At 42.9% G+C, this 16,851-nt stretch overlaps 1 protein-coding gene across 1 annotated transcript in view; it reads left to right on the forward strand.

The window, feature by feature from the left end:
• Positions 1-16,473, forward strand: part of LOC119164777 (uncharacterized) — a 39,426-nt gene extending 22,953 nt beyond the window's left edge. Inside the window, exons 3-4 of the mRNA XM_075874491.1 lie at positions 9,685-10,034; positions 16,105-16,473. Coding sequence (XP_075730606.1) covers positions 9,685-10,034; positions 16,105-16,448 — 694 coding nt within the window. The 3' untranslated portion in view covers positions 16,449-16,473. The remainder of the gene's footprint in view (positions 1-9,684; positions 10,035-16,104) is intronic.
• Positions 16,474-16,851: the final 378 nt, after the last annotated feature.

The raw sequence follows: 16,851 nt of genomic DNA on the forward strand, positions 1-16,851 counted from the left end.
AAGCTTTAAGCATTTAAACAAGGATGAAGATATTTCCCAGCAAATAAAAAGATATTTTTAGCGAAGAGAAACGTTAGTTTCAAAATTTAAACAAAGATAAACATACTTCTCATCAAATAAAAAGATATTTCCAGCAAAGAGAAATGTTAAGTTTCAAAACCCGGGTAAACTAGGTATACATTTCATAATACCAGTGATGCTTGCATGTAAGTTAAAATATGTAGAGACAATGCTCAATAACAAATGGATGATCTAACAGCAAGAGCTAAACCAATAATTGGAGTTCGCAGTCCACTAAGTTCAAGTGAATGACTCGTAACCAGGCGCAGCAAAGTCCCGCCTTTAACGCCGGCCCCATTCATAGGTGACCCATAAAGCTGGCAAGACGGGTGGGTGGCGGCTTCACGAAGGTGAGGAGGGTGTGGGTTTCCGGATGTGTTGCTCGCTGCGCTGTGTCCCGAGAGCTGCCTAGCGTGGATCTCTTTTCCGGTGCTGAGCATATTGTCGAAGCATGGGATCCAAGCACTTTTTACAAGGTTGTCTGAGCGTCGGCCTCAACTTCCACTGGTGTAGTTTCGATGCTTTCTTGAAATGGTCACATACACACTGGTTGCTTCTGTGGTTCACACTTCACTTTAAGTCACCTTCACGGGCGAGGAGTCAACTCACACACAAAGCACCACCCACGTGACACATGGCCGAACATGTAGCCCGTATACAACGTTCTTTAGTTCAGACTCTGCTGTCGGTCACCTTCACAGCGAGCAATTCAACACTATACATAACAAAAGCACATGATCTGACATGTAGCTCGCATACAACATCTTGTGGTTAAAGATTTTGCAGGCAATCGTATTTCCGAGCGAATCGCTTTGAAGTTACACAAGACAAGAGCCACTAGTTACTACACGGTCTGTCCATGTTAGAACATAGAGGTATCATATTCCTGTGGCCCTTGCTAACAGACTAAGGGATGCACGTGTGATTACGGCGCACCATTCTTCCAGACGAATTATATCACACTCGCCCCTTGATGCCATTGGAAAAGTCCCTTTTGACGGCATACCTTAGGACATAATGTGCAAGAAATGTTAATACTTGGTGACTTTTGTGAGACTGACCAATGATATATGCGACCAAAGATTGGTGGGCCTTGCTAAAGCCAGGTGAGATGACAGCCTCGCTTTGTGGCACTGCGCAACACCATAGAGTTTTCCATGGCCGAATTAAAGAGCTGTGCAGCTGTTCCTGTGACTCTCTAGACTAGTCGCATGATGCATCTTGTTGCGTTATGCTCATATGTGAATCCTTATGTATTCATAACTGAAATGGAAAAAAAAAATATATGTATATTAGAGCAGCTATGCAGTAGTGGTGCTAAGACTGGAAACAGTAGAGCTAGTGGCAAGCTTCCCCACTCAGTATTTCCTTTTGATTTAGGCGCAAATATACTTTTTCCTTTTCCCTCTCACCGCAGGCATCATCCACTGAGCACAGGGATAAGACATGCTTGGGCTAGTTGGTGATCGGGAATCAACATATCTGCACAGCACAAGGCTATGAGTAGTTACGGCCTAACTACGAAAGAAGAGACATGGACAGAAAAGAGCGCTGACTTCAACTGAAAATTTATTAGCGCAAACACTGAAAATATATACTCGTGATAGAAACCAGCACATCACAGCACAATCTCGCAACCTATTACATCACAGCCAGGCAATCATTATCTTATTATGTGGGTACCACACCACAGCGCAACCTCACAATCTATTGCGTCAAAGCCAGATACTCGATTTTTTTTATTGAGTGAAACTGAAGGCATGCTGATACATAGATCACCCAGCATTAGCATTTGATTTGCCTCAATAATCTCTCGTGTTAGCTGCTGATGGTGTTTTGCGACAACGATGCACTTTTCAAATTCCGGTTTGCACCCACAATCTCTGCATTGAATACCTAGATGGTCTTGAGCAGCTGAGTGTACATGGTAATGATGCTCTTTTAAACGCTCATTCAGGCACCTGCCCACTTGTCCAACATACATCCCGCCGCATGACAACGGGATCAAGTAAACGACAACAATCGCACATGCTACGAATAGCCTCCTATGTTTGTGCAGTAGCTATTTTGTGCGGACTGCACATTCGCACGCTTACAGAGTACTGAAAGCTTTGCTGGGCAGAGAAAACAACCTTCACATCAACCTTATCACCTATCTTTTTCAAATTGTGAGAAATCTTATGTAGATAGAGAACCGCAGCCACGTGCTTTGAGCTACTAGCCATGCAGTTCACTGGTGCTTCACGTCCCTGTTTAATGATCCTAAGCAACTTTTCTGCCACCGAAACCAGCACATGATTGGGGAAACCAGTGCTTATAAGACGGAAAGCTTGCTCAACGAAGCTACTGATTAATGAGTGGCCACAAGACTTGCAGAGAGCATTTCTGAAACAATAATTATCAATTCCTCTCTTTACGAGCTTCGAATGAGCCGACAAGTGCGGTATAAGTGGTTTGCTTCCTCTAGGCTCGTATTTTTAGCAAAGTTATTCACTTGAGATGTTTAATCTCAAATCTAAAAACCTTAACGAAGCCTCCTGCGGCAGCTTATGCATGACTATTACAGGTGCCATACACTCATCAAAAAGACAATACTTTCAGTGTTTGCGCTAATAAAATTTCAGTTGAAGTCAGTGCTCTTTTCTGCCCTTGTCTCTTGCTTCGTATTTACACCGTAACTACTCATAGTCTTGCGCTGTGCAAATATTCTGACCACAGGGAGCTGTGTCACTCGCATATTGGCCCGTCCCAAGTTTGCTAACGTTGGCCATTAGGCGCACACAAAAATAGAAGAGACGCGTGCTCGCGTCCCTAGCTTGTGTATGCAGGTAGGGAGACACGCATCACGTCCCATTCTGATCGCGACCATCTCATTATTTTTTGTTCTTTTTTTAAATTTCTCGCTAAGCTAGCTTTTGGGTGCTGCAGTCAGACTGGAAAACTTGACTGCATGGTGCATATATAACCCTATTTTCCCTCTCTACGGCCATGCAATTATTTTCCCTACCCACTCTCTTTCCTCACCCTCAGCTTTCTCAACCTCTTCCCACTACCCTCTATCCTACCCGCCCATGCAGTTTTCCCCACATGCGATAATTTTCTCTCTCTTCTCATCACCTTCACATATATCAGACCGCTTCACCCTAACCACTCATCCATCCCCTCCGCTATCTTTTCTCCCCACTTCTTTTCTTTGCACCCCCTTTTTAAGCTTCCCCTCCCCCTTTCTATCATTTTCACCCTCACTCGACTTTCTGCATGCTTTGTGCCATGAATGAGGGTATGCTACGCTTCCACTTCTCTCTGCATGGATTAGATGCGCCGAATTGTGGGCGGTCGCCGGTCACTCAAGTACTTTTTTTCTTTTTTCTTTACTGCAATAAATTAAACATCAGAAGCTCTTTGTGCATGTGCGTGTGAGGGGAGGGGTGAGTTCAGAAGTTTATTGTTGTAAGGTTGTGTGTTCAAATATTCCCCATTTCCTGATGAGCCTGTTGAGGGCAAAATCTATCGAAGCTTCATCGTTATCAACAGCAGCAAAGATGAAGACCCACGGAGGAAGGAAAAAGGTTCCTTCCTCCGTGTGAAGACCCTTCCTCCGTGGATAAAAAAAGACGATAGTTATTGTGCGAGATTAGAACGACTACAAAGAGACTATCGTCATATGTCATACCAACTAGCCCAAGCTGCCACATATCTATAGTAACGTCACAGAATACCTACCACGTTGAGTTTCGCATCATTCCTCCCCCCCCCCTCTCTCTTCTCGCAGGCATGGAGGGAAACGAGCAGTCGTTCGAAAGATAGCGCTGCTCGTTTAAAGCATTACCATGTGGTCCTTGAGGTTGTTTATTGCCTGCAAGTGTTGATTTCGTGTGCATACAGTCAACGAGACAGCCTTCGATTGGTTTTGCCATCTGGCCAAGCTTTACGACGGTTCAAAGGAGTGGTGAAGACTGCGTGCAAACTACGCTACGCGTTCGCGTGCTCTGCTCTCTTTCGAGGATAGTTATAGTGCGAGAACAAAACGACGACACTGAGACACGAAAGACTCCTTCTTGTCCCTGTGTCGTCGTTTTGTTCTCGCGCTATAACTATCGTTATGCCATACCAACTAGACCAAGCTGCCACACTTCTCTTTCGAGGTTTCAAGAAGACAACGAAAACAACACCCCGGATGGTTGATGGCATGTTGAGTGAGCTTGTACTGACTGGCCACAGCTTCGAAGTTGTCCTGTGTATTGTGTTCTGATAGAGTGTTTGTGTTTTGTGCGGTCGTTGTCCCTTGCTTGCTAATTCCCGTTTAGTGCACGCTTAGGTGCGCTGCGTATGCCTTTCTCGTGGCTGCTGTGTTTCACAAACTTATATGTGGTCCCGTTTAGTGAAGTAACTCAAACTCTCTCGTTGGGCGTGTGTTTGCCGGTGTCAGAAGAGCGGCTGGCGTCGCGATTAGGCTACCAGAGCGTGATTTGGATTAAGTGGCGATCATTTGTGATTGCGGTGATTTATGCTGATAAAATAGGGACCAGGAGCGGGGCCAAGATATCTTTAAAAATGGGGTAGGAAGGAGGGGGTTTGTCGAAAGGGCCACGTGCTTGAGAACTTGCATGCGCCGTGTTTTGACAGCGTCCGCACGCGAGGGGGCAAAAAGTATTGGGGGGGGGGGGGGGGCAGAAGAAAGATTTAAAGAGCTGAAGACCCCCCCCCCCCTCCCCCACCGTGTCCCCTTCGGCATCGCACGTAGATTGGCCCGAAAAAAAAATTTTATCAGAGGGAGCTGCCCATTACTTTGTATGCTTGCACTGAGCGGCTTCTCGAAGACTAAAGTCTGTAACTTAAATACGCAGGGTATGAAAAGAATGCAGTGACACTGTATTACCCTTCCCATCTTCTCGCTTGTGTTGGTGTGAATATCCGAGATATTCTTAATGCAAAAAATCCAGCAATCAGCATCTTCTGCCATATAGAGCAGTATTTGCCTTGTATGGTGCTTCAGATTGTGCAGCACATTACATCAGTTTGGTATACACACACCACAGAGATGCAAGTGGAATTGCCAATTTAGGAATTGCTTCTCTGCCTCTAAAGGTTCTTGCAAAATCTGAATGCCCATATTGTTCTTGCATTTTTTAATGCTTTTGGGAAGATAACGCTAGTAGTATTTCCATGATGTTAATTTTCTCAGCTTGCGAAAGCTTATGAACTTTCACAACCTTCTAATATGAGAGTTCATGGGTTTGACACTTATACATTAAAAATATAAGGACTTCTAATATCAGAGTCCATGGGTATAGCCATGGACTCTCATATTAGAAGTCCTCATATCTTTGATGTATAAGTGTCAATAAAGATTAAAGGTATTGACCAAAATGTTTTGGATTGTTCTGCTCTACTTACTTTGCGATAAGGTTGCAGAACTGAGGACGAAGAAGTAAGACAGGACCTCAATTCACTGCTAAATTTTCGGTAAAAGATATCACAGTGTAAAGCTGGAAATTTCATCTAGACTGTGCTCATCTAGTTTTGGCTGCTGCATTTTATTTAGGCTGCAAAGTAATCCTGTTTGATCATTCTTGACTTACATTTATTTCTTGTCAGGTGTTTGGGTACCTGTGATTTGCGTGTCTGTAAAGAACGAAGACGCTTTTTACAAAGCAACTATCCGTATTACTTCAGGCATTTAAGGAGAACAAACTGCATGCGACGTGCTCTTATTTTATAGATGCATTGCATATAACAGTATGACTAATTGCGAACTTTGTGATTGTTTTAGAAAAGGCCATAGCACATTACTGGTGTTTAGTGTGACTAATCTGTCACTAGTGTATCGAAGGCAGTAGATAAGGTTTCATAATGCGGGATTTACGTAACATGTACATAAATCTAAATACCCAAGCACACCCATCAGGAAATGATGAGCTGTGGACTCAACACCTCGTGCTGAGCAGCAGAAAACCATAGCGGGCATTACAGATTTGGAGAAATGATTAGATGCAAGCTTTAATGATATGCTTGGCATGTTAGTGCGTAAGGCAGGTTTCATCTTTCTCAGGCATGTTCATATTTCCATTCTAGTTTTATTTACATGAAATCTTTATGCCATGCCCTCTCTCGTTCATTACAGATGCCTTAGTCATTCTGCTGGCCAGTGCATGGAAGAAGGCATCAAAGGAGCAGAGCCAACAGATGCATAGATCTTGATATTTTGATGAACAAGCCCACTGACGTTGCAACACTGCTGTGCCTCGTGCAGCCTCGTAGTATATTTTTGCCGAGATGCTGAAATTGCATGTTGTACTGGTTTTTGAAATGCAGGCATCGTGTTAGGGAAGAATGTGTTTGTAAATATAGATTCCTCATCGAACATCAACCCAGAAAATTGCTGCATTTAAGCCCTCTACAAGCCTCTTGGTCAGTGATGTTCCGTGCAGGGAATTTTCTCTTTTTTGGGGAATTTTCGTCTGTCATTTTGAGCCTAAGGGAAAAAGGGAATCTTCATAATATTGCAGGGAATTTTAGTAATGGTTAAATTCTCCTATGACGACCTATAATTAGCGTTCTCAGTGCGTCTTCATCTGCTGTAATCGGTTCTGGCGCATGCATCGTGTAAGCATAGCGTTTGAGATTTGTTTCTTACACTACGCGGAGCGATTTCTACTTTACTAGTGGTGTTAGACTTGACGCCCACAATGATTTATATGTCCGGTTTAACGTCCTAAAACCACCATATAATTATGAGAGACGCTGTAGTCGAAGGCTGCGAAAATTTTGACCACCTGGGCTTCCTTAACGTGCACCCAAATCTGAGCATTTGGGTTTACAGCATTTTCGCCTCCATCAAAAATGCAGCTGCCGCAGCCGGGATTCGATTCCGCAACCTGCAAGTCAGAAGCCGAGTACCCTAGCCACTAGTCCACTGCGGCAGGGCATTGAAGCCCACAATGTGCAGTCTACTAACTGTATATGATTGAACGAAGTTATGCTTTTGTTGTGCGGTAGTGGAGGGGCTGGTCATGATTTCAAAAGTTGCCAATACGTGAGACGCGTGTAAATATAGTATGTGTGTGGGTCGAAGGGGGCGCAAATTAGTATTGTTGCGCAGGATAATATGCTGGGAATTTCGTCAACATTTGCTGGGAAAAATCTCCGAAGTACAGAATTCTTCGGCGTAGTACGGAACATCACTGCTTTTGGTAGCTGCATGGGACATGGCCCAGGTATCGAAAAAAAGAGCTGACGGCAAACTAGTACAGCCCAACCGGAATACCAGGCTCAACTACGTTTGCAATTTACGAAATACTGATGGCTGCAAAATTTGGCGGCGAGTGAACTGTGGCACAGTTTTGTAATGTTTTATGTTTTATTAAGCCCTAGCTTTTTCACCAAATGCAGACATTTAGATTTGTTGCGATGACATGGTTTACTTTACAGTTTGGAATGTATTGGATGAAAAATAAGAGCGACAACATGTAATGTGATAGCACGGGGATGCAGTTAGGCAAGTACTGGGTTGTACACGATCAGCTTCTGCATATTTGACCGTTGCGTACTGTGCTGTATAGATAGTATTATCCTTGCAGGGCATCTAATATGATTACTGTTTCTTACTTTTTTGGCAAATGGCACTGTTTTATTCAGAGAGCAAACATGTCGGAGCACAGCATGTTATATTTGAACTAGCAGTTGTTTAGCCACTGTTTCTAATAGGAAGTTGCCAGTTTGAACGTTGTCCAGCATGACTTATATAATTTTTTTGTTATTTTCAGTGTGGTTACCTAAATATCTCTGAACATCTGGCCACAGTGAAGTGGACTTGTGCAACAGACCATTACTGAGAAGAAGGCTGAATTGATGAGCAAAATCCTTGTGCACTTGGCCAACTTTTTATTTTCTACCACATCATGAACAGGCAGAATTATAAAATTAATGCTTGGGTTTTTATTTTATTGTGCCTTCAGTTTTTGTTCACTGCCGTGTTGTTTTTTGTGACTTTTTTTATGTTTGTGAGGTTCTGGACTAGAGCGAGCTCTGTTTGATCTAACACTGTTGTGTTTGTGCTTAAAGGGGTGGTGCCATCAAATTTCGATGCTAAAACATGCCTCTTGTGGGTTTCCTTTGTATGCTAGGACACTAGCATACACGAATAGTCAGACACAGCGAACGTTTAGAATATATTTAAATTCACTTCCAAAGTGTACCTTAATGCTCGTTTTTCCGATCGCCAGGGCGTCCAGAACTGTCGTAGGTCTGTAGGAAGGGAAAGGAAAGTTGCAGTTACGTCACACCAGATCTGTAGTGAGTGTAAGCGGGAGCAGGGTTCCCCTTCAGAGGAGACAAATTTTTGTTGTATCCCCTCCCTATTATGTCAATGTATGGGGCCCCCAAGTCGCAGCACCCCCTCTCTCTTAAGTCATTGCGTGTGGCTGCCTTTGCATCCCCCCTTACCACCCTCCTGTGTGCATGCCTATTGTAGTGATGTGAGGGACCTCTGAAGACATCCATTACGTACATACCGTCAAAGCATTGAGGCTCCTGCACGTTTGTTTTGCAGGTACTTGCGTGGCACATCTGCACGAGAGGAGAGGATAATGCGTAGCGAAGTCCTCTATCACGTTACATGCCACTGAGATTGTTTGTGCACTTTCCACTAATACGATTTATTTTCTGCTAATATGACTTGTGACTTTGTTAACGTGTATATATATATATGTGTGTGCCTTTCGAATGAATTCAGTTGATAGTTTGCGCTTGTCCGTCTCTCGTGTTTATTTCATGCCAAAAGCTACTGTAAGCAGACGATAATCATCGTGACGTGCGTCACATTCTTGTGTGGTCACGTGACCAAGCCACCTACACTGCCATGTGACATCTCAATGGAGTGCCCAAAAACCAAGACCGAAAATTATTTACATAAAAAAAGCAATATTGTTTTATTTAGTGAGAACAAATTAATCTTGGTGTGTGTATCATGCTTCTTAGAGCTACAAGAAACGCCTGCAGCAAAGAATGCGCATGCCACAAGTATGGTGGCACCACCCCTCTAAGGAAAAGCTGGCAACTTTTGTTCACAATATTTTCTTCTATGACAATATGTAAATGTGCAGTAATATCTGAAAAAAAAAAAAATAGCATGCTCTCCATGCTAGCTAATAAGTGTCAGATTTCATTTACTACTGAAAAATTCCCGTGAGTCTTTTGTGAGCAATCTGGCAGGCAGGATGAAGAGATATTGCACACTCTAAGTCTCCCGACTGGCACATGTGTGCTAATGTTTTTGGGGCTTACCCGTGCCTTTGCCTTGTGGTATCATTTCAAGAATGTCAACCATACTAAATGTTTTAGAACTCACCCCACAAGGGGACCCCATGTGAGGCATTTATAAAGAGTTTTAAATGCACCCCTACGGTTTTTTCTCACCCGTACATTGCCATCATAGGTTCTATGTGTGCTTTTAGTTCCAGGTGTTTCATGTTGAGTTCTTGTCACCCTTTTTTATGTTGGTGCACTAGATATTGGTGCACTTTTTTCACTGTGGCTACACTCTCACACTGGTGGGCAATTTTTGTACTTCTCAGCCTACCTATCTTGCCCTGCAAGATTGACTCTGTCCTTTTGCTGAAAATGCATCGTCCTGAATTTTGCAGGCCTGGTGCGCCGTCGCCCTGGCCGGCCACGTCTCCTGGGCCCTAAGACAGCGAATGACACGTTCAAATGTCCCGAGTGTGACTACACTACAAGTTACCCCTCTCATATTTCAACACACCAAATAACACACACGGGAGAGCGTCCGTACAAATGCAACTACTGCGTCAAGGACTTCAATCAGAAATGCAACTTGGTCAAGCACCTTCGCATCCACACCGGCGAGAGACCTTACAAGTGCCACCTCTGTTCCTGGAATTCCCCATGGATGTCCGGCCTCTCACGCCACTTGAAAACTCACGAGAGCACACAACATGTGCCGGAGAGGGCCTGTATGTGAGCAAAAAAGCTGATGAGTCTTCAAGTGTTTTGCTTAGTTTAAGACTACTGTTTCCATGCCCCAGGGAAATTTGCAACGATGTTGCTGAAATGGCATAAAGAGCACACATAACTCCAAGACGTGGAGGCAGTTATGTTATGATGAATGTTGAACACTTGCTCATGTAGGTGTGCATTGGACTGTGTCTGTGGTGTGGGCAAGTCATTATTGCTACTCATTGATGTGTTGATGTATACAACAAGGTTGTAATGCATCAAGTAATTTGTGAAGTACTTGTTTGTCAAGGTTTAGGAGTGAGTCATTACTGTGGTTTGAGAATAAGCCACTTCATTGTAGAGCACGGTAGAAGATGGAATCGACGTTTTGGGCATCATAAAATTTATGATTCAATGCAAGAGCTTCTGAAATCGCTCAGAACATATCTTGAGTTGTTTTGTGTAGAATACAAAGGAACTGTGTACATCCAAAAAGATGGAGTAATGATCGTGTAGTGTATTGGCCCCAGTCCTGTGCAAACCTGTTAATGGGAAAAGGTAATGCTGTGTGGAGAAGTCAGTGATACTTATTTTATTATGACACTTTGATCCCTCTTTGTGTTCTTGCTGATCTTTCACATGTGTACTTTCTCATTTGTCGTGACAGTTTCACTCCATTTTTCTTCTTAGAGAGAAGAGCACATTCCCTAATAGCACATCGCCAAAGCGATCATAATGTCAAGTACCGAAGCAGCGTGAGTATAGGAAATTGCCCCTACGAGTGCAACCTTGCTCTGGATGTTTCAGTCTTATTACGGGGCCTTCGCAGCAAATTTAATGCTGTTGACACGAGTGTCGGCTGCAAATGTAACACTAGCCCCTCCCCCCCCCCCGGCCCGAAGCCACAGCAGAATGTGCCCCGCACCCAAGCTGCACCAACACTTTCTCCTACCCCAGCAGTGATATGCAGCAGTGGTTTGCTATCCCCCAAGGCAAAATTCTGGCGACGGCCGTGGCTGTAGACATAGTTCTTCGTTGTGTTTTCATTAATTGGCTCTTTCCGTTCACTATTTTCTGTAATAGCTTAACTTTGGGAACCCACTCTGCATGCTCGCTTCATTTTATTAGTCATCAGAAATCAACTTGAGGAACTATACAAACATTTAGCTGTGAGTCAGCGGTTTTCATTACTCTTCTTTACTGTGGCAATGTCTTATTAAGGTGGTCTACTTATCACCTGTTACAACCTATTCTTGGTAGCTGAAAATACCATTTTTGGTTCTGAAATGTGAATCAATGTGCTTCACGTTTTACTGCAAGTTGTCCACTTTACACTGAATCCGAAGGGCGATCACATTCTTTTGTTATTGCTGGATGAATTCACTCTAACATGTTCTCTTTAATTCCTCGAACTTGAACCACTTCACAAAGTGAGCTCCAGTATTAGCAAATAGATCTTGTATAGAAAAACATGCTGCGGTATTCTGTTACCTTAAAGGTCACAAACAAAAGAAGGGTACTTATGTTGATGCATGTGCAGCCTAAAGTTATTCATAAGGGAAGTACCAGCTGTGAGATCTCCCACATTGCGCGAAATGGTCGCGGGCGCACCTCAGATCCCCTCAAGTTAACACTGCCTACATTTACATAGTGTATTTGACTACCCTAAAAGTCAAAGAGCAGGCACATATTAAGTAGGAAATGAGCGCCTCATGCCATACCTGCAGCTTAATGCCTTGGGTTGTTGTGTCGACTTTCGTTTGCTGGCATGAAAGTTTTTCAAGTAATGATTAAGAAACCTGGCAAAAAGGTAAAACTTGGTCTACATCTCGTATGGCTACCCAAACAATAGCGTGCAAAAATGGAATAGTACTTCTGAATTGACTCTATCAATGGGAATGATTATGGTGCACTTGTTTAGGTACATATAAGACAATTTAGGTGTACCACCAGTGTTTTTTTTTCACGTGTAGAGTGCAACACAAGTTACGAGACTTGTTTTTTTTTTTTTTTTTCATGCGGTTGTGTGAATGTTCTTGTCATAAATTTTATCTTCCCTCACTTTTCAGTGTCACTTCCCTTTAACTCAAATCTAGAGTAGTTGTACTGGACAGCCTTTCTTCAATAACAAGCCTGTCATTTGCTAAGAATTCACCATTTTGCATCACGCAGACTCGGCTGCTGTCCGTCGTCGCTCTGGCCAGCTATCTCGTCTGGCATCCAGAAAATTGTGTGTGTTCAACTGTCCTGCGTGTGGCTTTCTTGCAAAATGCAAATCTGCTTTGCGGACACACCAAATGATACATACAGGCGAGCGCCCATTCAAATGCGAATACTGCGCCAAAGCCTTCAATCGTAAGGGCAACTTGGCCTTGCACACGCGCATCCACACGAGAGAAAGGCCTTACTAGTGCCAGCCCTGTCCCTCGAATTCTGCGTGGAAGAGACAGTTTATGCATCAGTTGAAAACGCACATACATTTGCCTGAAGGTGCACATCTGCACCCTAAAAAAAAAAAAAAAAAGCTGAGGAAGAACATGGTGCATACGTCTTGTTCTGTGGCTTCAAGTGCTGTCCCAGAAGTGCCAAGGTAGAAACTACTTGGTCTATGTCTTGGTGAAATCTGCAATTGTGCTGCTTCAATGGCATAAAGAACATGCATGACTCCGGGACAACTTCAAGCAGCACACTACGCTTTGTGGATGTTATGATGAATGTTGAAGGCTTGCTTCTTTAGGTATGCATGGGAATGAGGGTGTTCCAAGTGATTATGTACTCTTATCCAAGTGTTGGTGCATTGTGCATAGTTAGATTGAATCAAGTAGTTTGTTGACTACTAGTTTATTGATGTTCAGGATTGAATCAAGTAATTCGTTGACTTCTAGTTTATTGATGTTTAGGATCGAGTCATTGTTGCACTTTGAGATTAAAGGGACACTAAATTCAAATAACATTTTACGTCAGAATGAAAGCTCTGTATGACAACATTCAAAACGACAATGTTATCAACAACAGTGCCCTACTTACGAGAAATTAAGATAAATGTGCAAGAACACAAGCGTGGCAATAGGACATTTTCAAAATGATCCCTATGACATCAGACGGATTGCCTATAATTAATCAATAGTAATTGATCTAACTGCACTAAATAAAAAAACTTGTGCACTAAGAAAAACATTTAATGCTGCTTGTTCGTTTCTGTTTAACTCATGAAAAAAAGAACGGCCGGACGTTACTATGGGGAATGGCGCGAGTGGTTCAAAAATTTAATTTTTGCGTGGTTACACAGAATAGGTGGTGCCATCTAGTGGGGGGCAGTTGAAACAAAAGTCAATGGTGGAAAATTGATCAATGGCCGTTGTTGCTGCTGTGGTTCCCGCTGCTTTCGGTCTGCTGCTATTAGCGCAGTAAAGCCAGGCAATGTTGTGCATGGCAGCAGTGGCGTGAGACGGTCCTGTCGGTGCACTTCTTGAGGCGGGTGATTTGAAGTGCACTAACCCGATTCGGAGCACTGAAACATGATTTTATTTCAAAATAGGCACTTCCTTGACACAAAAGTAGCACTACGAGGTTTCTGGACAGCTATTTCAAAAATCAACGTTGATTTAATAGTTGACTTTAGTGTCCCTCTTGCAGAAGCCAGTGCCTATCACTCTTCACTGATGTGTGCTCTGTGTGATTGCCTGGCCTTCACATTTATTTCATGATAGAAACCCTCTGTATTTCTATGATTCATTACTTGTAGCAGTGAGATTGGTAGAGATGTCCTTAATGAGAGGACCTGGGCTGTTACTAACTTTCTTGTGCTCAACTGAGCGGCTTCCAGGTTGTTTTTTGTGTGTGATGCCAGCTTCTTCCTACTTTTCGAAAAGTGTGTCCCTTGGCCTTACTATTAATGTAAGCAACTGTAAAAACAAACTGTGATAAACGGAGCCAAAGAGGATCATGTGTTCATTTTTATGTCTGGGTTGCTATTTTTATGTAATTCACGTGATATTTCTTTGCTGGGTTTTCAAGCACCATTTCGTTTCCTGTTAAAAAAGAAGTGTGGGCATTTTTCGCGAGCCTTGCCGTGTTCCTTTCATTGCGGGCTAAGCTAGCCTTGATTCTTGTCGCCGTTCTTTCTTGGGATATCGTTACGCTTGCCATGTGCTCCTATATTAAAAAAATTTTACCTTTGAGACTTCTAAATTATCTTGATACGAGTTCTTTAAATGGGGAGAACAGAAGGACTCCTTTATTCATCATAGAATGCTCTGTGCAGAAGCCTGCGCTAGTTGTTTTATCATGACACCATGCTTTGGAACAACTCATGTGTCTCTTCATTCGTGTCTCCGAGTGCGCCATAAGCTACTATGTTCTGTTCCTGTTTTCTTCAAGTGTGTGACATAGGTTCTGTGATGGGTACTTTCTTTTGATCGTTGTTTGATCCATTTTTCTGCTCGCACAGAAGTGCACATTTCTGCGTACCTTTGACTCATTTGCGAGAAACGTCAGTATAACAGCCCATCGTAAAAGCAAACATGGTGCATTGAGTGCCAAAGTGGGATAGATACGAGAGAATTGTCTTTAGTGCTACCTTTATCTTGACGTCTCAAAATGTCACTCATTGGCAAACCTTTGGTAATGCAGCAAGTTCGATGCCGGAGATGGGTTTTTGTTTTGCTTTGGTTAATTTGCTTTTCAATTCTGAATTAAAGATTCACACAAACAACATTAGATATTGAGCCAGTGGTCTTTATTTCTTGTTTATGGCATGACAATGTGTTCTTACAGTGGTCTACTCAGAAGTTGTAGAAAGCTTTTTTTTTTTCAGCCGATGGAAATGCCCTTTCTTGTTGCTTAAAATGATGACAAACCAGGCAAGGAAATAAGCATAAAAAATGCAAGGCTTGTTTTCCCAGTTATGTCACACTTTATGACTGATTGATTTAAAGATTATTAAGTGCAGATTGTAATAATTTTCTATAAAGCAATAGCCTTGAAAGCGTTTGTAAAGCTTAATTTGCTGTGTAGAGTGTGAAACGCTGAATGGAAAACCAGTCATAACAAGGTGTGGTGTGCTAAGATAGGACGAAGTGGCAGACATAGGCTTGCCTCTCTGTCTATTGTGTTGTGTTTTGATCATTGCGCTTCATGCTTCTCCACAAATTGTTCACTTTCCACTGCATTGGAAGCCTAAAGAAATTTCAGTCATTGCTGGATGAATGAGCTACAATGAGTTCTGTACGATTCTCCTACTGCACCTTAGACACTTTACAGCGTAAGCTCCAGTATTAGTAAAAAGACTTCGCATCAAGCAGCAGCATTTGAGTATTTTTTTTTTCAAACATCGAAAATAAAAAAACGGGCACTTGTGTTGGTTTATGTGCTATATTACAATAATCCACAGGTGAGGTGCTGGCTTGGAGGTCTCCTGCATTGATCAATAAATGCTCACAGAACCGGCACATATCAGTAGCACATGAGCGCCTCGTCCCATTCCGGCAGCTTAACAGCTTGAGTTGTTGTACCAACTGTCACTTGCTGGTATGAGCTTTCTGTAAGTGGCTTTTTAGAAACCTCGCATAAAGGCAAAACTCGGTCAACATCTTGTACGATTACCCATACAATAGCATGTTAAGATGCTATGTTAATCATACTGAATACTTCAAAATTGACTCCATCAATGGAAATGACTATGGTACACCTGTTTAAGCATATTGTTACATTGGATTAACAGTAGGCAGTCAGCAGCCACAGCACGGCTCACCAACAATGTCCACTTCTTCACTCTCAGTCTCGGGTGCCCTTTTTGGGTATGTCCCACTATGCCCTGTTACAGTCAGCCGAAACCACGAAACAATATATAGGGAGATCTGGGCATACCCGAGTGTTCTTTCTTACTCGTCGGCTGCAACAGAGGATATAAATGTTGTTTTATTTTCTTTTCAAGCAATCATATGAGCATTCTTGTCATAATTCTGTCTCTCCTCACTTTTTGCCGTCGCGGCCCTTTAGCTATAGCATGGAGTAATCTTACTCGCTATCCTCCCTTCTATGACAACTCTGTCGTTAGCTAAAGATTCATCATTTTGCTTTTCGCAGACTTGGCTGGTGTACGTCATAGCCCTGACCAGCCAGTTCATCTGGGACCTCCCACAAAAGGGCGTGCACTCGAGTGTCCTGTGTGTGGCTATACTGTGGGACACAGATCTGCTCTGGAGAGGCACCAAATGATACACACAGGCGAGCGCCCATTTAAGTGTGGCTACTGCAGCAAAGCCTTCTATCGTAGTGGCCACTTGAACCAACACAATCGCATCCACACTGGCGAGAAACCATACCAGTGCCACCTCTGTCCCTGGAATTCCGCATGGAGGAGTGATCTTGAACGCCACTTCAAAACTCACAAGCGAAGCCAACAAGCGCTTTGTAGGGTCATGCAATAAACAAAAGTTGAAAGTTTAGCACTCATTCTGCTGTCTGTATTTCCCTTCTTCACCGGCTTCTTTTTATCCACCCTCAAACAGAGCTGCGCTATGTAACCATACGATTTATAGGTGCTTTCGAGCACATTATAAAAAAATTAGGGCAGCTTTGCACTAGGGCTGCCAAGTCTGAAGCAATGCAGAGCTGGGCAGCCCTTTCTCTTTTGAGGGCAATAGTTTTTCTTGGGATACTTTAACGTATCCTCTAGTATCCCATTCACTGACACTTCTCGCAGAACATCAAATAAACGTTTTTAACTCTCTCAAGATGCAAGAATATATTTTTTCGATGACATTTCCAGTGAAACTCACAGATACGCAGCCAATTTTTTTCTTTGGTTTTCTTTTCTTAATTTCTTTTTTA

This window comes from Rhipicephalus microplus, chromosome 9, assembly GCF_043290135.1.
Source record: "Rhipicephalus microplus isolate Deutch F79 chromosome 9, USDA_Rmic, whole genome shotgun sequence".
Taxonomy (NCBI): domain Eukaryota; kingdom Metazoa; phylum Arthropoda; class Arachnida; order Ixodida; family Ixodidae; genus Rhipicephalus; species Rhipicephalus microplus.